Below are 27,891 nucleotides of genomic sequence, written 5' to 3'. Positions count from 1 at the left end.
CCAGCACCACAGTCAGCCAGCCAGCCAGCCAGCGAGCACCACATGGATTCAGCCAGCTAGCTGACCAGTCAGCAAGCCACCACCACATACAGTCAGCCAGCCAGCCAGCACCACATACAGTCAGCCTGCTAGCCAGCCAGCCAGCAGCACATACAGCCAGCCAGCTAACCAGCCAGCCGGCCAGCCAGCCAGCACCGTATACAGTCAGCCAACTAGCCAGCCAGCCAGCCAGCACCACAGTCAGCCAGCTAGCCAGCCAGCCAGCCAGCCAGCACCACATGGATTCAGCCAGCTAGCTGGCCAGTCAGCAAGCCACCACCTCATAGAGTCAGCCAGCTAGCCAGCCAGCACCACAGACAGTCAGCCTGCTAGCCAGCCAGCCAGCCAGCCAGCCAATCAGCCAGCTCCACATACAGTCAGCCAGCTGGCCAGCCAGCCAATCAGGCAGCTCCATATACAGTCAGCCAGCTAGCCAGCCAGCGAGTCAATCAGCCAGCTCCACATAAAGTCAGCCAGCAAGCCAGCCAGCCAATCAGGCAGCTCCATATACAGTCAGCCAGCTAGCCAGCCAGCCAGCCATTCAGCCAGCTCCACATACAGTCAGTCAGCCAGCCAGCCAGCGGTGACCCGCAGCGCCCCCGTACCGACAGAGCCGACTCCAGGGATCCGGAGGACTGCGTGTCCTGGCTCCTGGAGCGCAGCCGGCGAGGGGACGAGGAGGAGGAGGCAGGGATGCAGGCCTCCTCCCGGCCCCGCCCTGCCTCCTCCGGGGGTCGGTCCAGATCAACGCAGAGGGATGGAGAGACCTCCCTGGACCCGGGGTCTGTTGAGGAAAGCACCAGCGGGTCACAGATGGGCTTCTACTAGTAGTGATATGAAACTCAAGGACAACATTATAACCCTAGCCACTACTACAACCACTACTAGTACAACTATTAGTAGTACTACTAGTACTATTTAGGGATCGACCGATATATCGGTCGGCCGATATTATCGGCCGATATTCGCGTTTTTTACGTGTATCGGTATCGGCCGATACGCGGCCGATTTTCGCCGATATTTCTTTCGCCAATTTTTTTTAATTTTTTTTTTTACTTGTTCTACCTCACCTGTTTTTACTATTTGTTAAATATAGTTTTTTATATCGAAGTTCAATAAATGTTCATTTTTTTTAATTGAGACTTGTAACATTTGTTATCAGTGTAATTTTTATGATTGAGGGAGCAAAAAATAAAAAAATAAAAAAATAAATAAATAGTATCGGCTCTAAATATCGGTATCGGCGTATCGGCTAAGGCTGATGAAAAAATATCGGTATCGTATCGGCCCTAAAAAATCTGTATCGGTCGATCCCTAGTACTATTACTAATAATAGTACTAGTAATACTAGTACTGGTAGTACTACTAATAGTTGTACTAGTAAAGGTTGTAGTAGTGGATAGGGTTATAATGTTGTCCTTGAGTTTTATATCACAGGTCACATTCGTTACATTACATCCATTACATAAAAACTTTTTACAGATGTATATGGTGCTTGTTATTATAAACCGTAATGGAAAATACAATAATAAAACAGAGGCAAAAGTTTGAGGGAACTTTAGAGAATGTCAATCCTAAGCCCTATAATAATAATGGTGTAAATGATTCAATTAACATCATTAGGGAAGATTCATTAGATGATGATGAACCCTAACCCTAACCCTGACCATAACCGTGACCCTAACCGTGACCCTGGCGAAGAGGGGTGGGGGGGTGGGGGTGGGGTTTCACCTTCACCAGGGTGTAAGGGTGCCGTCTAAGTTTGTGTCGCCGTTGGTCCTGGAGTGGGACGACGTGTTGGACGGCAGTGCTTACTGCCTGCCCACATGACTCAGCGCTATCTTTTGACTCTTACGATGATTATCAGTGTGCTGACAGCTCTCTGAACCGCAACAATAATGAAAGAATGGTCAAGTTCTTTCGCAGTTGAAACAGCTTTTGTTCAGCTTTTTTGCTAGTGTAACCCTCGTATGAACGGAGGAGAGCATTACGGAAAAAAGAAAATAGAGAGAGTGATAGAGAGAGAAAGAAAGAGAGGAATGATTTATAGAGGTAGGTTGGGAGGGCAACAAAGGAAAAGAGATACATGGAGATAAATGGAGAGTGAGAGAGAGAGTGAGAGAGAGAGGGACTGGGACGGCTCCAGGAAGTGCCCCCCAGCCCAGGGGAGGGGGTGTGAAAGGCCAATCTGTGTTCCTCTCAGATTAACCAGCAGCCAGGGAACTGAATCACATCCTCTTGCAGCTCAACCTACTGAACCCCGAGAGAACGAAAAGATGAAGAAAAAGTATGCCGACGGTATCACAGCAGGGTGAGAGTGTGTTGGTGATGACGGTATCACAGCCGGGTGAGAGTGTGTTGGTGATGACGGTATCACAGCAGGGTGAGAGTGTGTTGGTGATGACGGTATCACAGCAGAGAGAGAGAGAGTGGTGGTGAGACGGTATCATAGCAGAGAGAGAGAGAGAGAGTGCTGGTGAGACGGTATCACAGCAGAGAGAGAGAGAGAGAGTGCTGGTGAGACGGTATCACAGCAGGGTGAGAGAGAGAGAGTGCTGGTGAGACGGTATCACAGCAGGGTGAGAGAGAGAGAGAGAGTGTTGGTGACGGTATCACAGCAGGGTGAGAGAGAGAGAGAGAGTGTTGGTGACGGTATCACAGCAGGGTGAGAGAGAGAGAGAGAGTGTTGGTGACGGTATCACAGCAGGGTGAGAGAGAGAGAGAGAGAGAGTGTTGGTGACGGTATCACAGCAGGGTGAGAGAGAGAGAGTGCTGGTGAGACGGTATCACAGCAGGGTGAGAGAGAGAGAGTGCTGGTGAGACGGTATCACAGCAGGGTGAGAGAGAGAGAGTGGTGGTGAGACGGTATCACAGCAGGGTGAGAGAGAGAGAGTGCTGGTGAGACGGTGTCACAGCAGGGTGAGAGAGAGAGAGAGTTTTGGTGAGGCATTATCAGCTCTATAGTGATCCTTACAGAGGTTGGTTTGGCTGTTTTGAGGAAGTGCCCCCGCCGGAGCGTTCAGCTTTATCACCTCAGAGCGGATACAGGCTTTGGCCACAAGGTCATCCCATCACAAACACCTCCCTGTGCTCACTCAGTCACACACACACTTTAGAAGCCATGACGGTGCTGATCTGTTTCTACGAGGTCCACTGTTACTGAATTTGATTCTGGGCCTTTTAGAGTGTATAACTTTATATACAATAACAAACTACTGTATATCCTTCCAAACTAAAGTAAATAACCCTTACCTGCATTGCATTAGTTCCTTCTACAGAAAACTACAAAGCCTTGTTTACACAAAATGAATTGTTTACCAATGACATGAAAACCCTTTTTGCTTATGCAACGCTATCACCAACCGATTATATAAACACCACCCGATTAAATCCTCACCACCCGATGGTATCATCATCACCCAATTATATCATCTCCACCTAGTCGATCCTCCCCAACCGATTAAATCATCCCCACCTCAGTAGATCATCTCCAACCTTGCGGAGGAGGGGTGCGGGACAGAAGGAACGACCACACTGCAGCTTCTTGGTACAAAGCAGAGCAACAGAGGAGAACAGAGGTCTGTGTTGGGACGGGCCGACGCTGGACAGAGAGGCGAGGCCAGCAGCCATGCCCCCGGTGTCCCTCAGCTGTCCGTAACAGAGGCGTTCTGCTGGTGTTACATAAGAGCGCTTAGCGTCCCTGACAGCTGGGACAGAGGGGGTCGGTGAAGCCTCTCCTGCGGACCGTAGTCCTGAGAGCATCCCTAGGACTGGGTGCACGCACACACACACAAACGCACGCACCGCACACACACACACACACACACACTGTTCTCAAAGAATGATGATCCGAGTTTTTTTTCCGTCGTTAGTGGATCCAACAGTAGCCATCTGAACGCCTATACACACGCACAAGTGCACACGCCAGAGATGGAAATTTACTTTTTTGCCCACCAGCCACTGTGGCAGGTAGATTTAAAAATCTACCAGCCACTCATCTTTTTTATACGCTATATTTTTTTTTAATATATGCGTACATTTTAAACAATATAATAGTAAAAATAGATAAGAAAAGTGTTTTTCATACACATCTTTTTTCCCATCAGAAGTGATTTTTACTGTAAGTAGGTTCTGCCAAGGAACTGAGTAGAAAACGTTACGCTCTTACTGCATATGATAAACAATATACAGGTATCTGCCATGTTAAGTCATGTTTATTTCAAAGGTGTTACGATGACAAGTTGGGGGATAATTCATCTATACAAAGTATTTTCAATAAAAAACAAATTGACACATTAACAATAAAACAACATGCATGGCTACACCATCATAACATGTTATTTACATGTGACTGCCTACAAATGTGTCCACAGACCTGGTAACTAACGTATGATAGTAAGCATTATTGGCCCCACTAATATTCAGAAAAAAACACTGCCTCAAAATGCTATTAGCTTAAGCAATACAAGTAGAGGCATATACTTGAACTTTATACCCTGAACTTTTAAACGTTGCAAACGTGCAAAAACAACAACAATTATATATTTATATGGCATTCAGTCCAATGCTGAAAATATATCTGTGGCATTAGGCCAATGCTTTATCAATCCCCTGTAGGAGAAATTGGTTAATTATTGTCCCTATAAAACAATAATGGTAAAAATACAAAACACGTCAGTAACTGAGTATGTCAAACCGTCCAATCTGAAGGCTCTACTTAACCACTCCCCCTACTCACTTCCACCAATGCAAAGCGAACAGAACTGAGTAGGGGAGGGCGTAGCCTAACTAGTTTGTGAACGACCCAGAGAAACGCAACGCAAATTCAATGTGAAAATGTATGAGGCTTTAATTAAATCCTGGACGATTTTGAAATTCCGCAAAACATTTTTTAAAAGTGTCTCAAAAAGCGGGCATGACCGGGCAAAAGAGGAAGTGTGGCGTGTGAGCGTGTGCATGGGTTGAATTCATGAAAGAGAACCAAACTAATTCACACAAAAGCGTTCATGCAAATCTAGCATTAAAGGTTAATTTAAGGAAGTTCACTCCAGTCACGCTGAAAGTATTTTGCTAAAAGTAGCGCTTTAATTTGCGGTGTCAGAGAATTCTGAGGAATCTAAATGCTGACTAAATTCTCAGAATTCTGACACTGCAAATTATTGCACGCTAGTGAACTACTTAAAAAAAAAAAACTCGACATCGCGACCAGGCGACAAATTACTGGTGAGAAACTTCTTAAATTAATCTATAATGCTGGATTTAATTATCAGAATTCGGATTTTATCCAAGTATTCTGACTTTATTATCAGAATGCTGAATTTTATCTCACAATTCAGACTTTATTAGCCTATTCGATTTCTGAATTAAAATTCTTGTGATGAATAATCTACATTTGTACAGTCGATGTGCAGTACTTTAATTCCGGTCAACTTTTTTTTTTCTAACAGCAGCACTTCCACAACTATGCCCATGTTCCTGAGTGCTATATACAAAACAATTTATAGCGCATCTATTTTTCGGCTGGGTAGTGATACGGGAGTAACATGTAGGGTACATCGTATGTACACTCAATTTTGGGGTATTTTAAGTTTACTATATAGTGCATGAAATTAACCACTGAGAATTCGAACACCCTACAAAATGGCGAGCACCCTATATAGTGCACTATATCCGTGATAGGGAACGATTTCGAACACAGCTATGTTATCACGCCGAATACATGAGACTTGAGAGCCCCGTTACCGGTATATTATCCCGGATGTTGACAGTCGCAGTTCAGCAAAAGGGGCGCAGAAGAAGTAGGGGGCCGGATGTTGACAGTAATGGTTGTAGAACTGCAGCGCCATATGCCGAATGTATTAAATGTGCAAATTTGATCGGACCTGACTGGAAAGTATTACCCGACACAGTGGCGGGTGAAGTGACACAATTCACCATCCCTGGCACACGCACACACATGCTTTGATCTGCATGTATGACATGGGAATTAAGTGGTTCTATGGCCTTGTTTGGCGTTTGTTCAAAAGCACATATGTTTGACTTCCAACCTTGCAACAAACTCTAGCCACCTGAAGACCACCTGAGGAAAACTAGAGCTAGCTGAACAGGAGTGGGAGTGAGGTCACGGACTCCTGGGGCGCTGGTGGGGGGGTGAGTCCATCACATAGCTCCTTCCTGAAAACCCAGCAGCTGGCCCACACGTTCATACAGCCCTATCTAATCCTAATCCATAGATACGCTCACAACCACCATCAAATGGGATTGGGAGGAGGAGGATTAGCCAATCACTTTGGTGCTTTTGTTGGTATTTTATACCTCCTGGCTCCTTACTGAAGGGCTATCCCCACTAAAGAATTCGTCACAGTGTTTTGGGCTTTGGGTGTCCATTAGAAAAAGCTTGTGCCGTTTGGAAGCATGAAAGCCTTCTTCTTCTACCTCCTGACGCTCCTTCAGGGGAAGGCTCAGCCTGTCTGGTCGGGAAAACAAGCAGAGAAGGAAGCAGCGCAGATAGAGACAGTCCATCACACCATGCCAGCCCATCTGGACCCTGACTCTAACCCTAACCCTGGGCCCTAACCCTGACCATGACCCTAACCTGACCCTGACGCTAACACTAGCCCTTACCCTGAACCTAACCCTAGCCCTGACCCTATCCCTTACCACAGGATGAATAGACCAAAACAGCAGCAGGCATCCAATGCATTTGACTTAAGTTGGGTCAAATGTAAACAGTTTATGTCTAAAAGGAATAATCCCTAAATAGCAAATGTATTGATCGACCCGGCACATATATAAAGAGTTCTATTTTCTGATGTTTCTAAAATGGTGAGGGAAGGCCAATAAGCATTCCTAACATCTTTCACTACCGGCTGTTTTTGTCTGCAGAGAAAAGGGGACGAAATGTGATGCTGTTAAAAGGTTGAGGGTTCCAGTGAATGGATTCTCCACTTCACCGCCTCGTCGCCGTGGAGACCGCGGCCATGCGGTTGGAGGAGGGTGGGGCTGGTTTTGGGGAGGGGAAGGGAGTCGACTCTTTCAACAATGTTTATGAATCCAATGATGTTCACGCAGCAAAGTACGCTCATCAGGAAGACTTAGGACTGTTTACGTAGGACCTTTACTCCCTCTGCAGCATACACTCCTTTACCTTCTCTTCGTTGCAGAGATGTATTAGATGGTGAGGTCTGTACTGGTGGAATATCACACTGCTTGAGAGTCAGCCGTCTAGAGCTCTCCCTCCTTCCCTGGGTCCATGTGGTGAGTCAAATGGAGAAGCACTGGGATACTTCAGAACTAGAAACAGTGAGCCCACCGGCCTCACTGTGGAGCAGAGCGATGAGGTGAGAGCAGTGCACCTCACTGCTCTGCTCTCTTGTGGGGCCTAAAATTAGAGCAGTCATGGAGTGGCGTAGGCCTGGCCCTGGCCTCCCGAACCCAGCCCAGCTCACCTACTAATCAGTGGGTTTTAAATGGCTCAGCCTGTCAGAGCTCCAACGCTCTGCGTGAGAGAGAGAGAATCACAGGCCAGTAATCGTTCCAGTCCGTGAACTTCCTGAACACAGACGTGGGCAAACGGCAGCAAGTAGCAGAGCAGGAGCAGGTGAATCAGTCAGTGTGTAGTTCTGTGTAAATTTAGCATAGCATTGTGCCATTAAGGCGTATAGGCCTTACTACACATGGAAGGGGGACTTTGTGCAAGTGTAGTTTTCCAGGGAAAACGACACGTGTTGCCAGTTTATCCTGGCAAAACAGGTCCACCTACTAGATCTTTCGAACCGAAACTATTTCCTGAAAGACAAACATGTGGGTTCCAAGTAAGGAACATTTAATGGGCAACGCCTTGTCTCAAACTCCTGTGCTGGGATACTATTTTTCATACGTTTTGTGGCTCGGAAGTTTTCTCGACTTTCTTAACCCCAAGCAGTTGTTTCAAGAGGTGAACATGTACAGCACTTTACAATTATCAACTCCTGCACGCCTGGACACACACACACACACACACACACACACACACACACACACACACACACACACACACACACACACACACAACACACACACACACACACACACACACACACACACACACACACACACACACACACACACACACACAAGCAGCTGAGACATTCCATAAACACTTGGCCTGCAGCACAGAGGGCTCTTTGAGAGACCAGGGTAGAGAGAGAGGGGCGGGGCGGGTTGGGTTGGAGTACCGGAGCACGAGGGAATAACAGTGGAAGCCTGGGGGTGGGGTTATGTGGAGTGTTGGTCAGGGCAGGGGAGGTGTTGGGTCAGGATGGGGGGGTGTTGCTCAGGGTAGGGGGGTTATTTGGAGTGTTGGTCAGGGCAGGGGAGGTGTTGGTCAGGGTGGGGGGTACGACATGATGTCATGGTGCCATGGAGGTCATTGATGCGGCAGGACGGCCAGGAGCCTCCAGAGCAGCTGAACCAGAAGAAGCGGTGCACTCCATAGTATCTCTCTCGCCCTTGCTCTCCTCTCCCCCTCTCACCAGTACTGTAGAGTCTACAGTACTGGTACCTGGCCCCTGGTCTAGACTCTACAGTACTGGTATCTGGTCTGGACTCCACAGTACTGATACCCGGTCTATAATAGACAGTACTGGTACCTGGCTCAGTCCAGCACCACAAATCCGGGAAACAAAACAAATTGAAATAAAAACCTTTGAATTACTCAAGCTTTGTTTTGCCCAGAGGGAATGATAATAAACAAAGATACACATACATTACCGTACATGGTACGGTTATGTTTACTTCTCCCTCCCCACAAGGGACACAAACAAGGCACTTACATTGAGCATGTGATGGGTCCAGTCTCTCCTGTTCTCAGTGTCATGATGATAATTACCTACGAGCTAACGGAGCCTACAGGGAGTTGGCCTCCTAATGAAGGCCGTTGATAACCGCTCTATTTACAACCAGCCCTGACAACTGCCCTAGATTACTTGAAACAGGGAGACTTTGTCATTCAAAGACTCGTATTCATAAGGAAGGAAATTACATCAAACTAAAGAACAGATTGAGAGAGCAGCTGTTGTGTTTGAAATGACTGGGCAGGACATTGATGTACTGGTCAGTGGTTAGGTCTTCAACCTCCAGTCTGTCTGGGTTATCAGCCTCCAGGCCTGCCTTAGCATCATGTATCTCGAGAAAATGTGAAGCACCAAGAAGCTCCAGTCCTTACAGAACACAAGAAAGGCTGGAGGGTAGCCCCATGTTTCCAAGGTGCCTCCTCTGTAGAGCTCTTGTGAAACAGCGGCACGCAGCTAGCTAATTTATTAGACACCAACAAAAATGTTTCCCTAGAATTCAGGGACCACAACAGAGAACCATTTTATTGTCCACCTTGGCTTGAAACACTGTCTTGCCTAAATCCTGAGCACGCCATGTGCACAGTAACATTGTTATGACATCAGGGAAATAAATCCAGATTTATGGTAATCCACAAGGCACGGTTCTCTCACAAAGCAAAACGTGCCGTTACCTCAAAAGCAGGTCAGCGTCGGACAGCCTCAGCATGACGGATCAGATACAGCTGAACATTCAGCATCATAGCTTCTGCTAGTGGGGTTAGCCTTTCACTGAGAAAGAAGTTTCATTTGATGGTGGAATATTCAACTTTATATAGAATCAGAGGGAAAAGTTACTCATCAACTCTTTTTAAAAGGAAGAGGACTTGTCAGGGGTGGAAAAAGGGATACACTGAGACAGACCCGCATGCTATTTATTTGATGCATTTTAGCAATTGGAGCAGTGTGCAACATTACACCTTATAGCGCACTGTCAGCCAACAGTCACATGTCAGCTTAAAACAGCATCACCTTATATAACAAAAGGCTATTCAGATCATTGGGTTAATCTGCTTTTTGTCAAACTTGCTTAAATGCCGAATCTGTATCCTAATTCAGCCTTTTGAAAACATGAGACTGCACGAACCACCCAATGGATGTTAGTAATCGTAGCACGGTCATGCAATACTTTTGGATTGTCATCCCAGTACCAATATCTCTCTATTTATCTAGGGTTCATAGAGATATCTGTAACTACGAAGCCTCTTTCACACTGGTTTGTGGGATAACCTTTCAGGCACCACTAGGGATTGTCCCTGTTCACACATGCAGCTACATTATGGAACATTTCCGTTGTTTGCCCTTTCACACATGACATAGCAACGCTGGATTTGTTGGGCGGTAATGTTGCATCACCGCCCAACAGTTGGCGGTGATGCAACATTTATGGATGCCAACCGCCAAAAAATTCAAGGATTGAGGGGAGCCCCATTATTACGTTCTCCATCCAGTTTCCAGCCATTCTTAAAAAAAGGAACTTGTTTGCAAAAAAATAAGCGGTATATATAGTTATTGAATCACCCGATAAAGCATCAGGATGTAAAGATAAACAGTATGTCCTTCCATGTTACTGGTTCGCTCGCTCCACGTGAAAGACAGAAGTAGTCTACTACCTCCGACAGAAGTAGTCCTTTACGTGCCTCTCCTCTCATTCCCCTTTCATTCACAGCACAGCACAGTGATCCGGAAATGCTACTAGAACTTGGGCAGGACAATTTGATCCCTGTTATTTTTCAAACATGATCCCATGCAGGATATGTTCCTGAACATTGCAGGGAAAGACTGGATGCATAAAGGGGCCCATCTACCCATCCATCCATCCATCCATTCATCCATCCATCCATCACAAAGACTGTTCAGTCACAAGGGGGCCACTCTCATCATCATCATCGCAGTCCGAACCTGTATCTTTGTTCTGCCGCCTCACCCTCTAATAAGGCCATAGACACAGGAAGTCTCCCCACGCGTCCTTGGCGGCATGGACCGTTTGCCTTAACCAACCTCGACATTAATGTTACATTGTCCCAGTGTCAAGACACACTCGAGGGTGAGGGATCCTCCATTGTGCTCACCCAGAACAACAGGAAGCGCTGATTTGTCGACAGGTTTTTTGATAGGAAGCAGCGTGACCTCCACCCCTCTCTTTCCCGCCAATCGCGATTGACTATGAAGTGCGTGTTGCCGGGAAGAGACCCAGCGCCTCTGACCCAAACACCAGATTCAAAGAACCTTGATGATGTGGCATGCTAACTGTAAGCCCCCCCCCAAGGTTCATTTACTGGGCGCCATTGATAACAACACAATGCTGGCGTCTGACAGGAAAGCACTCAGGAGTCCTGGCCAGAGAGGCTGCCTGGGGCCAGGGGGCAGACTCTCTGAGCACCACCGTGCTCACTGGGCCAGAGAGCAGGGGCCGCTGAATAAAGAGGCCAGCCACTCTTACAAAAGGCTTAAGAAAGAAGAGAAAAAACACTTAACAAGGGAGGAAAGAAATGTCAGGGACTTGCAGCCATTGGGGAAATGGGAAAGCTTATCATATTCTGAGAGGGCTGGATAATCTCTGGGATTTTAGGTTGGTGAAATGCATCATCCCAGGTCAAAAGTTTGTTAGAGGAGATGGCAGGTGGATTTTTTCAATACTTTATATATTATACATCAGGGTTGGCTTAAGCCACGCTGGCTTCATTTTATACCGTGACTCAAGATAGGGGTGCCCCACATGCGTGCATGCTCAACAATGATGTTCACATCACTGCTCAGCACTGGAGAGATGCAGGGTGCATAGTGGGTGTTGTAGTCCTACCTTGATCACCTTGGAGGCTGCTGTCATGGGAGGTCCTGCTGGACGGCGGGGTGTCCCCGGTCCTGGGGGGTCTGCGGCTGTGAGCGGCGAGGGCCTGGGAGGCCAGCGCCTGCTGCTGCAGACGCTTCAGGGCCAGCGCCGTGGGGGGACTGCCGCTCTCCAGGGACCGCTGGGAGGGCGAGCGGCTCTCCCCCCGGGACACGGGGCACGAGGTGGGGCTCGGGGACACGTGGCTGGACGGGCCCGAGGAGAAGTCCTCCTCGCTGGACGTCAGGTTCTCGTTGGAGCTGCCGTCGGGCGTGTAGCCGCCCGCCACGTCCTCACAGCTGCCCGGCGAGTAGGAGCGCCGAGGCCAGGTGAGGCGGCGGTCGTCCTCCTCGCCGTCGCCGCCGCCGCGCAGGTCCCGACCGTGGACGACCCGGGCCACCCTGTCCGCCATCAGCCCCCCGACGTACACACTGGTGTAGGGCTGGACACACTCGGGTGTCCCTCCTCTGCCGGAACGGGCGGTGAGGTCGTCATAGGAACCGAAGCCACAGCTGTCCTCCACGGAGCGGCCCCGGAGGACAGACCGGCCCGCGTCCGCTGCGGCGGCCGAGAGGTGGCCCGGGAAGGAGGGGAGGGACCTCTTGCGCTCCATCTGCATGGCCTGGCAGCCCAGGGCGCTGATCCGGTCGGAGACGTCGCGGTCGTTCACCCTGACCAGCCCTTTCTGCTGGTGGTACTCCATGTTCACGTAGAAGGCTCTGTCTGCACACTGAGAGTCGGCTCTCTTGATGCGCTCAAAGTTACACCTCAGGGCCGCCACGGTGCCCACGCCCACCGGGATGTCCGGCGTTTCCTGGGGCGGGGGGGACACGCAGTCTGTGTCACACCTCTGTGTGTTTGACGGGGGAACACAGTCCGCCTCGTCTTCGGGAAGCTGTGTAGATCTAGCCATCTCTTCCCCTAACGCCTGGGAACTCTCTGGACACATGGGTGGGTTTCCCGCGTTCGCCTGAGGCGCCTTCCTGAAGCCCCAGCGCTGGCCGTCGTACGACTTCCTCTCCTTGGCGAGGATGGTCTGGAGGTAGATCATCCGGAAGCGCTCTTTGTTCACCTCTTTCTCCAGGTGCCTGATAGATGACTTGCATTTGTTCAGTTCCTGTTCAATGTCCCCCTGGGAGTTCAGGTCCATGCATGGGGGCTCGGACTCCGGAAACTGGGCCCTCCAAGCCTCCGTGAACCCTACAGGCTCAAACATATCTTTAACCGTATAATCAGATTAAGTTTAACAAAAAGGTTTCTTCTTTAAAACTATCAGTTTCACAAACAGCTGTCCACCACTAAGAACTCTCATTGTGGCTAGTTCAATTTACACAAAAATGTATATAAAAAATATATATTTAACGGTGACTCATACAGCGAATGCATTAATTAAGTAGGATGTCTACTCACAGAAATTTAAAGTTCATCTTCCAGAAAAATCATCCTGAAGCAAACTCCTATCGCTGTTCAACATACAAAACATTCGTTGTTATTCCTGGAACTGTGCTCCAAAATTCTCCATGTAGTTAGTTTTCGCTGTCCTAGTGGGAGACAGAACCATGTCCTGATCTTCTACTGAAACAAGTCCTGATCTTATGCTGAACCGTTCGGATATTTTGCTTTTCGCTGGTTAGCCAGGGCAGAAAGAGGAGGGGCTTGACTGTCCAGATCTGTGAATGTTTTGTTATCCTCTCAGATTAATGCGTTAAATGTTTGCTGTCTTTGAAGTACATACCCTCCCTTGATGTATTTCGTATGTAGCAGGTGCGTGGAGGCCAGTGCAGCCGAAAAGTTCCCCTCGACCCAAGTCGGATGTCCAGTCAGATGTCCCGCCGGCTTGTTTACCAAACCTTTTTACAAGATCCTTCTTGGAAATAAGAAAACGCAGACGTATTTTCTTCGAGTCGACTGACCAGGATGGTTGGAAAGGTCGCTTTGTTTCTCAACCCGTCCCCTACCCTTCAGTATATTTATATCATATACATGACATGTTTCCTTATATCACAGATAAAGCAAAGGTTTTCCCTAACTTTGCTGTCCTGGGAAAAGTCCGCCATCTAACGGTCCACATGGTGTCTGTCTGCTGTGGTACCAGAAAGGCAGAGAGGACGCATATGTTTCAATATAATATATTGAAACATTTGTTATATTATATATCATATTATGATATATAATATAACATATTTAATACAACTATGAATAAAACGCGGCAAACAACTTTTTTAAATGTTGTTCTGGCGAAATTGATCGTAGGGAGAAAAAATAACTAATAGATTAGAAAATAAATATGTATCTGTTTTCTTTGATTTTGATTTTCAACGTATTCAACGGCTCAACGTATCTGTTTCCTAATAACGTCGATAAGATTCCTAATACTAACATTTAGATGTAGTCTTTCTCTCAACTGACGCAGATTGTTAACGCGTTTTTGCGCAGCATTGCGCAAAGGGACGGTCGTGAACAGGCGTTGTGATACAACTTCCGGTTAGCAACCAGACCTGACGCTGTCGCCGGTATCCAAGTCGGAGTTTCATACTGTCGAATTGACGTAGATGTTTACTAACATTACATTTAGATGCATACGTTATGTTTTATATATCGGGTATTTGGATGAATATTGGATGAGTCGATATTTAGCGCAATAATCAAATGTGTTTAACCGCCTGGTAACCAGAAGAAGAGCCGCTGTGAAGCTTACTGATATTTACTGTATATCATATACTGATACTGAAAAATGAGCCAACAACTCAAATTCGTGGTTGAACAACTCAACAAAGAACCCTTCAAGAAGAACTTTAATCTGATCATGTTTGACTCACTTGAGCCAATGCAACTACTGCAGAATTTAAATGATGTTTTGGCCGAGATTGACCCAAAGGTGAGATAATGACTAATGCATCAGAGAAGAAGTTTGTGTTAGTTCTGTGATGTTCACATATTTATCTGGTTGGATTTCTTTTCCAGCAAGCCATCGATATCCGAGAAGAGCAGCCAGAGCAGACCGCTAAGAGGATGTTTTCAATGCTGGGGATGCTGAAGTACAAGCCGCTGGGGCCTCAGGCAGACGCGTCAGTACTTACATTATGACGACTTCACCTTGTTCCACTGGGGCTGCTGCTGGTTAAAGCGGTTGATGACGTTCTCTGTTGTGTCGTTCAGGAGCAGCTTCAGACGTGGCCTGGTGACGGGCAGCAAGCCTGTCATCCACCCTCTGCTCCAGTGGCTGCTGCAGAGGCTCCCTGAGCTGAGGAAACGGGCCTACCTCGCCCGCTACCTCGTGAAGCTGGAGGTCCCCTCCGAGTTCCTGCAGGATGACGTCATCAGTGACACCTTTCACCAGGTAGGACGCTCCGCTCTGTAGCGGGGGGTTGGAAAGCTACTCTGCTCTCCTTGCTGCCACCCACCTACAGAGGGACGGGACCCCCCATATACTGTCTGCAGAAAAATCTACACGACATTCATTACCAAATGCGAAAAATGATGTCATTCTTCAGTCACACACATTCTATACGTATTTATATATACTGTATACATATTCATACATATATATAAAAAGTAATTGTGGCCATCCCACGAGCCCCTTGACCTGACCTCCTTGACGCGACCCTCTTGACGTGAACCCCTTGATGTGTCCCCCGACCCACAGTTTGAGTACCACTGACAGGGAGGGGTTCATCCTAACCACCTTAATGTCAGAAGCTGTGTATATTGAAGACTCCTCTGTGTTCAGTACGAGGAGCTCGTGGAGACCTTCAAGACCTACCACAGGGAGTGTGAGCAGCTCAAGACCTCCGGCTTCTCCACCGCAGAGATCAGAAAGGTCAGCAAGCCCCCAGAGACAAATGGATCTTATAGCTCAAGCTGCAAAAGATACTCAAGTCCTCATGATGTATGAGTCACTACTTCTTTGGATAACTTTCTTATTATTAAGATTTGACCTTCTGGTTTGACCATATGCAGGACATTGGGGTGATGGAGGAGGAAAAGGATCAACTCATCAAACGTGTAGAAAGGCTGAGGAAGAGAGTAAGTCCCAAAATAAACATTATTCTATTCAAATATAGATGTGGAATATATGTATTATCTTAAAATGGCCAGAAGTCTCTGTAGCCTACATCTTGATAATGTGAACCGCATGCTAAGGGCATTCAATCATACAGTTATATACTAGGATTGAGCTATCCCACTTTGGACCAGGTGTTGAAATAGATGCATCGTCCCCGATAACTGGGACATCTTAGGGCCTTCAGATCTTCTGCTGACGACGTGACGATCCTTGTGTTTGTGCATAACATGATGTGGCCACTAGGTGGACACAGTGCCCAACCACCAGCGCATGTTGGATCTGGCCAGACAGCTGCGTGTGGAGAAGGAGAGAGAAGAGGCCCTCGCCCATCAGAAGCAAGAACAGAAAAACCAAGTAACTGACTTTATTCTAACCTCCACAATAAGTGTCCATCGCACTGATGGTCTCTGAGGGGTCCAACTGCAGGGGTCCTGGAGGGGTCCCACAGGAGGGGTCCCACTGGAGGGGTCCTAGGGGATCCCCTGGAGGGGTCCCACTGGAGGGGTCCCACTGGAGGGGTCCCCCAGAGAATCCCTGCTGTAACATGTTGTGTGTTGTGCTCTGTAATGTGTGTGTTTTGTGTGTTGTGCTCTGTAATGTGTTGTGTGTTGTGCTCTGTTCTGTGTTGTGTGGTGTGTTGGGTGTTTTGCTCTGCAACGTTTTGTTTGTTTTGTGTTGTGCTCTTTAACTTGTTGTGCGTTGTGTGTTTTGTGTTGTGCTCTGTATCATGTGTTGTGTGTTGTGCTCTGTAACGTTGTGTGTAGTGTGTTCGGCTCTGTAACGTAATGTGTGTTGTGTGCTGTTCTCAGCTGTTCCGGGCGGAGCAGCGTCTGCAGGTCAGTCTGCAGAAGCTGAAGGACCTCCGTCAGGCCTCCGTTGACGCAGACCCAGAGAGTGAGTTGTAGCATTGTCATGGGAACCAACCACGGATGGATGTTGGTGTCGAAGGACTGTGGAAGAGCTCTGGGCTGTGTCACGGGGTTTAATCATTATAACACACACTAAGGATGTATTATACAATGGTCTATTACAGAGTCACTCACACACACACGCGCACACGCACAAAAACACACACACCCTACAGTCGCAGTCCCATTTGCTCATCAGCTGGCTTATATCTGTAAACATACAATACTGAATACAAACATGGTGACTGGATTTTCTATTTTTACTTACGTATTTTAATAGAAAGAGGCAAATAGTTACACTCTTTGTCTTGTGGTTAAACAATTAGTTGGTGGCAGGGATAGGTGATTCAACCAATGGACCTCATGATGTGGTTATGTTTTCATGCAAGTCCATTCTGTTGAACCCTCATGGTCATTGGGGGAACACAACAATACAAATAATAAATTATATTATCATGGGGCTCCACTGAAAGAGCTGCTTTATGCTTTATGCTTTATCTTAACTCAACGTCATAGGGTCACCTAGAAAACACAAAACAATGACTTGTACATAGATCAATAAACGTACAAAGAATGATGACGTCATTGACAAAATGTATGACGTCATCATTGACAATGAATGATGTCATCATCGACAAGTGAAAGTGGTGAGCTGGCGCTAGTGTTGGGCACCCGGATTTCAGTCCAGACGGCCGACTGGCTCGGAGCGCCCTCTGTGATGATTACGCGCGAGGATCAGACGCGGTTTGACGGGTCCGTGGAGCTGAGGTCTTGTCTTTGTTCACCGGCTCTCCAGGCCTGATGAGGAGACTGGAGGAGGAGATCAAGATTAATACGTACATTGTGATGGAGAAGCTGCCCAAGGAGCTGGAGAGCACGCGCCGCTCACTGCACTTCCTGCAGAAGGTGGCGTCGGAGCCGTCGCTGGGGCCGGCCGAGCTGCAGGAGATGGAGGACAAGGTGGAGAGTAGATATGAACGCAATACCGGCAGCAGAAACTACCGGGTTGGAGTTCAAGCTCCTGGCTCTCTTGCTCTCTGAGTGCTCCTCTCATGCTCCCAACAGATCAAGGAGGTCAGCGCTCAGATCAACCAGCTGACGGAGAAGAGGATGATGAGGAGCGACCCCATGGATGACAAACTCACTCTGTTCAGGCAGCAGGTCATCTTCCACCACCTTGATGATACAGACAGTGTTCACTCCTATGGATGGATGGATGGATGGATGGATGGATGGATGGATGGATGGATGGATGGATGGATGGATGGATGGATGGATGGATGGATGGATGGATGGATGGATGGATGGATGGATGGATGGATGGATGGATGGATGGATGGATGGATGGATGGATGGATGGATGGATGGATGGATGGATGGATGGATGGATGGATGGATGGATGGATGGATGGATGGATGGATGGATGGATGGATGGATGGATGGATGGATGGATGGATGGATGGATGGATGGATGGATGGATGGATGGATGGATGGATGGATGGATGGATGGATGGATGGATGGATGGATGGATGGATGGATGGATGGATGGATGGATGGATGGATGGATGGATGGATGGATGGATGGATGGATGGATGGATGGATGGATGGATGGATGGATGGATGGATGGATGGATGGATGGATGGATGGATGGATGGATGGATGGATGGATGGATGGATGGATGGATGGATGGATGGATGGATGGATGGATGGATGGATGGATGGATGGATGGATGGATGGATGGATGGATGGATGGATGGATGGATGGATGGATGGATGGATGGATATTTACTTACACATGTATGTCTAAATGTGAGTTACAAATGGCTGACGAAATGCTCCATCGCCTGGTGTGCTCCACACAGGCCTCCATCATCAGCCGGAAGAAGGAGGCGAGGGCGGAGGAGCTGCAGAGGGCCAGGGAGGAGCTGGCGGCGGCTGAGAGGGAGCTCACCCAGAGGAGCAGTCAGGCCCGCGGAGGGGACGGAGAGGAGGTGGTCCGGGGGGACGAGGTACAGCAGAGACTGGGGGAGAGGAGGTGGTCCGGGGGGACGAGGTACAGCAGAGACTGGGGGAGAGGAGGTGGTCCGGGGGGACGAGGTACAGCAGTGACACCGGGAGAGGAGGTGGTCCGGGGGGACGAGGTACAGCAGAGACTGGGGGAGAGGAGGTGGTCCAGGGGGACGAGGTACAGCAGAGACACAGGGAGAGGAGGTGGTCCGTGGGGACGAGGTACAGCAGTGACACCGGGAGAGGAGGTGGTCCGGGGGGACGAGGTACAGCAGAGACAATTTCCCCCCTCGGTTTTACACAGGCAAGACAGTGTATTTGCAGGGTGTGCCAAGCCTCGACCATACAGGCTTGGCGGTGTAAAAATGTCTACTGAGACACAGATTCATGATGAATGAACCCTTTGGGATCCAATCAACAACGGGGATGGTTAGGGTTACCCCCCTACCCTCCTCATCCCTAAACCCCTTATAGTTTGTGATGCAGATGAACCTTCCATATCATCAGTTTATTTGCTAAATCTGTCCCTTGTTCGCATCATTTCATACGTTGGAAGAACCAAAAAAAACTGTGTCTTATTCTTTTCCTCTATAAACACGAGATCAGCCGACTGTCTAATGTAAGATTGTCCTATTTTCTCCTCCTCCCCTCTCCTCCGGTCCCCCCCCCCCCTGAATCCCATGAAGGCTTTAAATAGACCCAGGCAGACAGAACCCAGGGACAGACACTGAGCTAGACGACTCTGTGAATCGTCCCCACACCCATCCCTCATCCCCACTCTCGTGCTATCAGTCTCCAGTGTGAGGCGAGCAGTTTAAACAGAAGAACGTGTGTTTTGTCTTCCCACGAGCCTTCCGGTATATGCAACTTATCCCGTGACAAGCCCCCCCCCCCCCCCCCCACACCCCTCCCCTCCGCCAGGAGACAACCTTTAAGGAAACATAAATGAGAGCTCTTAAGCAGTCTGCTGTGCCAAGAACCATGAGCTGCTGTGTGTCAGCCTGCACTTGGTGGTCTGCTCCATGAGTCCCAGTGATAAAGAGAGGGAATGCTCCCTGCTGTATAGACCCACTGTACCCTCCTAGATACACCAAGATCACATTGTTCCCCTCCACACTATAAATAGTGTGTATGGATGAATGTGAATGTGTTTGTGTGTGTGTGTGTGTGTGTGTGTTTTTTACACACACACACACACACACACACACACACACACACACACACACACACACACACACACACACACACACACACACACACACAGTTATCAGTATCCCTATAGTTGGGCCACAAGGCCACAGTGGAAGTGATCACCTTATCAGAGGTATTTTCCATTCCCCAGGAGGTGTCATTCCATCTCCGCCCCCCAGGCCTTTCTGCGCGGCCACACTCCCATCTGCTGGTCTCTGGTTGGCTGCTTACTCCTGAGCGCTCCCAGGGAACCGGCCAATCCTCCCTGGGGCTATATTCAGTCTGGGTTGACTTTAGACCGTGTGTATGGCGTGAGAACACAGATGCTCCTATCGTCCCTGAACAAAACCAAACAATTTATTTACCTTAAACACTCAATGCTTGTTTATTTATAGCCGGTCCTTGTGTCCGCGCCATCGGTTTGTTTTGTGGCTGTGTGTATTTATGTCATGATGGAGGAGCCTGCAGCCACTTCAGCAGCAGGTCCCAGGACAGTCTGTGGGTGACGCGGGAACACCACGCTGCCTTGTTGAGCTGCGCTAATTCCTCTCACCACCTTGTCTGCCCTTGATCTATCAAAATACACGCAACTCATGTCCCAGAGAGACCACAGCATGCTTCCACCGTGAGGGCTGGGCACAGCTCTCCTCTCCCATGTGAAATACATTTATAGAAGCTTCAGTGTGGAGGAGGCGCTGCTGACCGCCGAGAGACAGCTACTGGGATCGAGGCAGGGGGGGAGGGGGGGATGAAGGGGAATGGGGGAAAGGAGAGAGGGACCAGGAAGTCATGTCAGTAGAGCTGAAGCCAGTTGGAGATGCTCTCTGGGGCCTGAAGGGGTGACTGCAGCATCGGACTGGTCTAATGTACACCCTGCATGCAGAACAGTGACTCGACTCTCTCCTCAGCCATCACCCACCCTTCCTCCCCTCAGTGTCACAGGTCGTTGGAAAAGGGCCACGCCACATTATCGTGAATCACAAGGGAACCTCTTCCTCATTTCTCCCTTGACGGTTCTGTTGTGCCATCACTTCCTGTGTTTCAGCTCAAGCGGTTGGTGGCCAAGCTGCGCGTTAAGGGTAGCACGCACAAGAAGAGGAGGGCGGAGCTGGCCGAGCTGAAGGCGGAGAACGGCGTGCTAGAACGCACCGAGGAGATCCTCCACCAGAGGAACCAGGACGTCCTGCAGCAGCTGGTAGGCCTACCATCAGTACATAACACTAGACCTACCATCAGTACATAACACTAGATCTACCGTCAGTGCATAAGACTAGACCTACCGTAAGTACATAACACTAGACCTACCGTAAGTACATAACACTAGACCTACCGTCAGTACATAACACTAGATCTACCGTCAGTACATAAGACTAGACCTACCGTAAGTACATAACACTAGACCTACCGTCAGTACATAACACTAGACCTACCGTCAGTACATAACACTAGATCTACCGTCAGTACATAAGACTAGACCTACCGTCAGTACATAACACTAGACCTACCGTCAGTACATAACACTAGACCTACCGTCAGTACATAAGACTAGGCCTACCGTTGGTACCTACCACAAGGCCTATAGTCAGTACCTAACACTAGACCTACCGTCAGTACATAAGACTAGGCCTTCCGTTGGTACCTAACACTAGACCTACCGTCAGTACATAACACTAGACCTACCGTCAGTACATAACACTAGACCTACCGTCGGTACCTACCACTAGGTCTACCGTCAGTACCTAACACTAGGCCTACCGTCAGTACCTAACACTAGGCCTACCGTCAGTACCTAAGACTAGGCCTTCAGTCAGTACCGACCACTAGGCCTAACGTCAGTACCGACCAGTAGGTCTACCGTCAGTACCGACCACTAGGCCTAACGTCAGTACCGACCAGTAGGCCTACCGTCAGTGCCGACCACTAAGCCTACCGTCAGTACCTAACACTAGACCTAGGTGGAGCGATGAGAGAGCAGGCATGAGGTGCACTAAAACAGACCAGGTTACCATTTAGGAACCCCCAGATGCTGGGGCACAATGTTTGTTTGTCTGACAAGATGGCCACCCATCCCAACCCTGCAATCGAAATATTCAAGAATGTCCTCCAAATACTCCCCTACTCCCCCAGCCTGCGCCTCCTTCTCTCTGTAGTCTCCTCATAGATCATGACACACACAATCCCTGTTTTAACACATGAGGACATTATGTCAAGTGGATGTACAACAGCTTCCTAGGAAGGGCTTTACTGCTGCCACGCCTCCCTGAGTGCTTTCAGCGTCTGACCTGGAGCCAGCCGGCTGTCCTCCAATGTCTCTCCTCATCACACACTTGCATACATGCAGTCTCACTCTACTAATTTTTTTGTGTTTATTTTACATGCAGGGGAGGTGCTGTAGTACATTAACCACCTCTGTCCTTGGTTTCACCTGTTGTGTCAGCTAGCATACATTGTGGTACCCTTGCCAGGTCCATCTAGATGCTACGTTCAGCTGCTAGTCTGACAGCTTTTGTTCTACTCATAGTGAGGGATTCCACAGATTCTTTAAATATGTTCCTGTCTCCTGACTGCTCTGCCTGTCTGTCTGTCTGTCTGTTCGTCTGACACAATGCTGCCGTCTTAACGCCGCTCGGCTCTGGCAGGGCATAACTAGCCGTGTGCTACATCCATCCATTACAAAGTTATTTTACAATCATTTAAACATAGGATTAGCAAAGACAATACATGAAATGGGTCAACAGAAATACAACACACCTCTTTAAACCACCACTCCAACTTGTTTACCATTTAGTTAAATCTTTTGTTGGGAAAATATTTTTTTACAAACAAAACTATTTGGAAAATATTAACATTACCTGTTTGCTGAGAGCATTATATATAGTTTAACCTACCTTGTTCAGAAATATCAATACATTATATATTGTTATTATATATTATACAACGGGGGGCCTAAATCCAGCGATCTGATTGGTTCCTAACTGTTGTATAATGAGCGTATACATAGCTGCTATGACGCCCAATCATTTTGTGCTAGTATCACTCCGCGCCAACCCGTTACAACCGTTCTCTCGGAGGGACGCTAAAGTGTGTTGCATAGCGACCGTCGTGCATTTTGAAGGCAGCCAGGAGGGACTACTTTTTTTGTATTCTTTAATAAAACGGCTACTTCGACTTTCTTGGTTTATTTTTTAAATGTAGTGTGTCTATGACTTTCGTTTTGCCATAATAGTAACCGTTGTATAAAAGTAATAGATCACTTCAGTCAGTGGTATGTGCTCATTATACCACTCTGAAGGGGGTCGCCGGCCCTCCGCTGCGCGTCGGGGCCGGAAAACGCCCCTTAACAGTGGTATAATGAGCACATACCACAGCCTGTCGTGATCTATTGCTTAAATATAACTATATATTATATTATATAATAACTAATTATAGAAATGGACCATTTATATAATTTCGTGTGTGTGTGTGTGTGTGTGTGTGTGTGTGTGTGTGTGTGTGTGTGTGTGTGTGTGTGTGTGTGTGTGTGTGTGTGTGTGTGTGTGTGTGTGTGTGTGTGTGTGTGTGTGTGTGTGTGTGTGTGGGCGCATAGCAATCCATGGAGGAGCAGAAGGGCATCTCTGGGTTCAGCGACACCCAGGAGGAGCTGGAGCGCGTCTCAGCTGCCAAGAGCGAGCTGGATGACGTGAAGGGACGCACGCTAGACGACATGTCTGAGATGGTAACTGTTATCACACTAACAACATGTCTAAGATGGGTGCTATTGAGAAAAGGTTACATGCTACATTTACATGCTACCAACCATTTTTTGTATGGGCAGAGGCCAGTACTGAATCTAGAGGCCAGTACTGAGTCGTTGGTTTGTTCTTATTGAGTGTTTTTTTTTCTGGAAAAATAAAGGTTAAATAAAAAAATAAATAAAAAAAAAGTACGCCCAACTAAACAATGATAATGCTAGGCCCTGTTGACACTGGGCCTATTCCCCTGAACACAAGAGAAGGGTTGAAGATATCTTGAAGATTGGGTCGGACCTTCTCTGTGTTCAGCTGCTCTGACATTTAATGACCAACAGAGCACCAGAGGCTAATCCATTAAGATAGTGATTGCTCAGACTCTCTGCATTATCATAATAGCTACTCAGCTTTCTTAGTATATGTGGTTGCCAACAGAAGGCATATTCATCAGCCTGTTGGTGGTGCCAACAACTGGCTTCAACTGGTTGCAGCAGCTTTCCAAATAGTCTCAGGTCGTTGGTTTGTTCTTATTGAGTGTTTTTTATTCTTTAGTTTTGTGTCCTTGGCAGGTTGGCGGGTTGCATACGTGATTTTGAATAAGAAACACGGCACTCCGGCTCTAGCATTCAGGTTAACCGTGGCCTTCCATCCTGAGTGTCTTAAAGGCTGCAACCGGTTCAGGGTTCACACATCCGAGAAGATCCAGAGATAGAAGTTTTAGATTCAGACTGATCATCAATGATCCATTTCCTGCAGTCGGTTCCACTCTCTGCCTCTGTCTCTGTCTCTCTCTCTCTGTCTCTCTCGCTCTCCAGGTGAAGAAACTGAACTCGATGATAGCGGAAAAGAAGACGGCTCTGGCCCCGATCATCAAGGAGCTCAGGCCTCTGAGACAAGAGTGTCAGGTGACAAACACACACACAATCATTTACCTCACGCATCTGAGCCTGAGGTGAATGATTGATTTAGTATATTAGTGTGTAGCATATACTAAATATATATATGTGTATACCTAGTACAGGCCCGCGATACTATTTTGAATATGAATCGAACACTATGTGTTATGCTTTATGTTAATGTGTGCTGCAGAAATGTTGTAGAGTTATATTTTATGTGTACGAGCTGAATCAGAGCGGATGGAGGGTTTGCAGTGTTTGGCCAGAGAACTGCTGACTAGTGTGAGGACATCTTACAAGCACGCCCCTTTTATAGTCACACCTAGTTCAGATTCAAAAACCATGATGATCATTATTATGAATTATTATAATTACTGCTGTATCCCAATATTGACAGAAAGGCTAAGCTTATAGTAATTTGTAAAGATGACCTTACTATTCCTGACTAAATGGGGTTGTCCTTGTTCTAGCGAGAACCTCTTTAAATAAGATCCGCTTTCATGCCGTCTATAAATAATGAGTCCATAGGGAAAGTTCCGCCCGTATTGTTGGTCAGAGTAGAGGATTACATTTTTTTTGCATGTGGTCCCAGAAAGGTGCGCCATTGAGCCTGGCTAAGGCCCCAGTAATGAAGGCTTCAGAGAAAACACCTCAAAAGACTTCAGCTTCTTGCTATCCACGAGTCAAGCTTTTTGGAATTATTATTGTTTCATTGCTAATATTGTTATATTGTATGTCGTTTAATTAAGGGTGTGTGTGTGCGTGTGTGTGTTGCTCGTCATAAGGCCTTGACCCAGGAGTACGAGGAGAAGAAGGCCCAGTACGACAGCTGTGCTGCTGGGCTGGAGAGCAACCGGTCCAAACTGGAACAGGTGCAAGTGAATAAATAATGAAGCAGCCACACAAAGTCTGTTGTTTTATTTGATGGATCCCCCCCAGAACCCACACAGTACCCTCCCCTGCTGACCCCTGTCCCTTTTGTGTGTTTGAAACGATGCAGGAGGTGAAGGCGCTGAGAGAGGAGACCGCGCAGGAGGAAAACCGATACCACGAGCTCAACTGCATGAAGCAGGCAAGGAGCGTCCGCACCAGACAGCGCCTCCTCATCAACCACACAATCATTTTACCGGCCCCCCGGCCCCCCCAGCTCATCCAGGCCTCTATGTGCACCAATATGAGCTTTGAAGAAGCAGTGGTCCTGCCTCCTATAGATCTGCGCCCAGTGTCTATTGTTGGCCCCCCCATATCTCCTGACTGTCCTGCTGATCACACTGTCTCCCCCAATTCCCCATATCTCCTTACTGTCCCGCTCCCCCCCCATCCCCCATATCTCCTGACTGTCTATGCTGCCCCCCCCCCCCCCCCCCCAGATGGCTGAGGTGCAGCTGCAGCGGGCCCTGGAGGAAACCAGAGCTTACGTGTCGTCAGACCCTCAGGAAAGGAAGAAGGCTGTCAGGTGAGCCAGCAGCTTCTCCCCCTCCCATTCCCCCTGGACACTCATATTACAGCAACATCACGGCGGAACACTGCTGTCGCCTGCGGCAACACAGCGCACCAAGCCTCAATGACCTCGACGGGGGAAGGTCAAATCGCGCTGGCTGGCTGACGAGGGGGGGGGGGGGGGGGTGTATGATGATATGATCACTGACCTGTGTCTGTATTCCCTGCAGAGAGGTGTACATGAAGAGCATTGCTGAGCAGGACACTCTGGGCAAGGTGAGCAGGTGGGGGTCGCTCTGGGGAGGCGGGGGTCTTCTGTGGAGTCGGGGGTCTCTCTTTGGAGTAGGGGTTAGAGCATCGTATCCTTCACCTTCAGCACACTGGATTACATCACTGCCAGTTAGACGGAGAGTGAAGTCATTAATGGAAGTGCTCTGAGCGCCCATCAATCTGCATTCGAATCAAGCTGCAATTAACTAATTAATCAATGGGATGGGAGCCACATTGAGGCGAAGTTGAGTAATCGAGAATGAAATTGTAAAACTGGGAGGATGGCGATGACCCTGAACCCCTTTGAAGACGTTCCACTCACGGCCTCCTTCAACCCCCTCCCCGCTCACCCCGTTGCTCAGAAGCTGCGCGAGAAGCAGAAGGCGGTCAGGGAGAGCCACGGCGCCAACATGAAGCAGGTGAAGATGTGGAGAGACCTGGAGCAGCTACTGGACTGCAAGAAGCAGTGCTTCCAGCGGGCACAGATCCAGGCCTCCACGGGCCAGGTGGTGGAGGAGGGGGCGGAGGACTGGCTGGTGCTGTGACCAAGGGGCTGTCCCGCCGTAGGCCAACACCATTAGTAAATATATAGCGGATATGTTTGTGATCCTTAATTCAGTTATCAAACATCTATTTCCTGAAGCATGGATCATAAGTGGTTAGTGATCCAGTAAATATGATAATAGGCCTCCGATGCCCTGTGATGTCTCTAGGAAGGTGTGTTGAGGAAGATGTGTAGTGGAAGGTGTGTAGAGGAACGGGTGTAGTTGAACGTGTGTGAGGAATGTGTTCCGGTATAAGGGCTTTCACTCTTCTCTGTCCCACTGACATGATCCCAGCATCGCAGCCTCCATTTTCACACGTCTTTAAGAATCCACTCCTCTCAAAGCGTCATGATAAGGACGTACAAAGTGGCCCCTGGGCGCGGCTCCACATCGTTTGGAGCTATTTTTAGCTCTGACCTTGGACCTGCTATCTCAACAATTGAGGAATTCCAAGGGGATTGCTGATGATGTTTCACACAGTGGTATCTCAGATACATGCTCATATGGTGTACTGCTTCAATTTCTTATATGTTGCCAGTAGTAGGTTGTCTAAATTAGAACCTACTTGTGTTCAACTAAAAGGGTTCAGCTTTTATCTCTGCCTTATTTTTACGACTAGCGAGTGATACATCAGACGGTTGAGTTCTTCCATAAGGGCTTGTTTTGTTGGTAACGACTGCCTCACGTTTCCTGGGGCAGAAGGACCAGTTTTTAGTGGAGGAAGATATCAATCAGAAGGACCTCTACTGTTGTGGCGTTGTTAAAAAATAACAATTTATGAATATCAATAAAAAAGAAAAGAATAGCAACTGTTATGTGTGATTTTAAACTGCGTATATACAGGTTCATGAATGTACCGAACCTATGATGTGATGTAAGATAAAATAACTGGTACTCATTTTCAAAACAACTATTGTACAACAGTACAAGTATTCAAGCCAACTATTTGATCTGTTTCAGATTATTCATCTGATAACATTTATTGTCTTAGAACTTGTTTTTAATACCTTAATAACCATGTTGTGAAGTACGCTCCATTAATCTGAATATATTAATTAGTACACTGTAAAAGAAAAGTCGATATACATTCTCTA

General features: G+C 47.9%; 2 protein-coding genes across 5 annotated transcripts in view; one reads left to right on the top strand and one right to left on the bottom strand.

The window, feature by feature from the left end:
- si:dkey-91m11.5 (PH_BCR_vertebrate and RhoGAP_Bcr domain-containing protein) overlaps positions 1 to 14,836 on the bottom strand; it is a 32,294-nt gene extending 17,458 nt beyond the window's left edge. The window contains exons 1-3 of one of the 3 annotated variants that reach the window (XM_056591453.1): positions 14,820 to 14,836; positions 11,713 to 13,822; positions 645 to 823 (exon numbers count right to left, since the gene is read on the bottom strand). In XM_056591453.1, the coding sequence (XP_056447428.1) occupies positions 645 to 823; positions 11,713 to 12,955 (1,422 nt within the window). In that variant the 5' untranslated portion in view covers positions 12,956 to 13,822; positions 14,820 to 14,836. Of the gene's footprint in view, positions 1 to 644; positions 824 to 11,712; positions 13,832 to 14,819 lie in introns of those variants that run through there. The other 2 variants (XM_056591454.1, XM_056591455.1) reach the window with 2 other exon arrangements.
- Positions 12,681 to 27,727, top strand: ift81 (intraflagellar transport 81 homolog). 2 transcript variants are annotated; one of them, XM_056591463.1, is made up of 18 exons: positions 12,681 to 12,781; positions 14,704 to 14,807; positions 14,899 to 15,079; positions 15,470 to 15,559; positions 15,700 to 15,765; positions 16,049 to 16,159; positions 16,615 to 16,699; positions 17,510 to 17,673; positions 17,779 to 17,874; positions 18,583 to 18,729; positions 20,964 to 21,113; positions 23,505 to 23,633; positions 24,462 to 24,551; positions 25,328 to 25,414; positions 25,543 to 25,614; positions 25,913 to 25,998; positions 26,213 to 26,258; positions 26,615 to 27,727. In XM_056591463.1, exons 2-18 carry the CDS (start codon positions 14,752 to 14,754, stop codon positions 26,795 to 26,797), a joined length of 1,839 nt encoding a protein of 612 aa, XP_056447438.1. In that variant the 5' UTR covers positions 12,681 to 12,781; positions 14,704 to 14,751; the 3' UTR covers positions 26,798 to 27,727. The 2 variants fall into 2 exon arrangements, with proteins under 2 accessions (XP_056447438.1, XP_056447437.1); XM_056591462.1 differs by lacking the exon at positions 12,681 to 12,781 and adding an exon at positions 13,945 to 14,617 and having other exon boundaries at positions 26,615 to 27,724.
- The last annotated feature ends 164 nt before the right edge of the window (positions 27,728 to 27,891 follow it).

This window comes from Gadus chalcogrammus, chromosome 6, assembly GCF_026213295.1.
Source record: "Gadus chalcogrammus isolate NIFS_2021 chromosome 6, NIFS_Gcha_1.0, whole genome shotgun sequence".
Lineage (NCBI taxonomy): Eukaryota > Metazoa > Chordata > Actinopteri > Gadiformes > Gadidae > Gadus > Gadus chalcogrammus.
This window is presented reverse-complemented; position numbering and strand designations above follow the sequence as displayed.

What these genes read in the sequence shown, in the direction of transcription:
- ift81 (XM_056591462.1), top strand. Translation starts at nt 14,474, where the DNA reads ATGAGCCAACAACTCAAATTCGTGGTTGAACAACTCAACAAAGAACCC. An exon ending in CTCTGAGACAAGAGTGTCAG is followed by an intron (nt 24,552 to 25,327) that starts GTGACAAACACA and finishes GCTCGTCATAAG; the next exon opens with GCCTTGACCCAGGAGTACGA. An exon ending in GAAAGGAAGAAGGCTGTCAG is followed by an intron (nt 25,999 to 26,212) that starts GTGAGCCAGCAG and finishes TATTCCCTGCAG; the next exon opens with AGAGGTGTACATGAAGAGCA.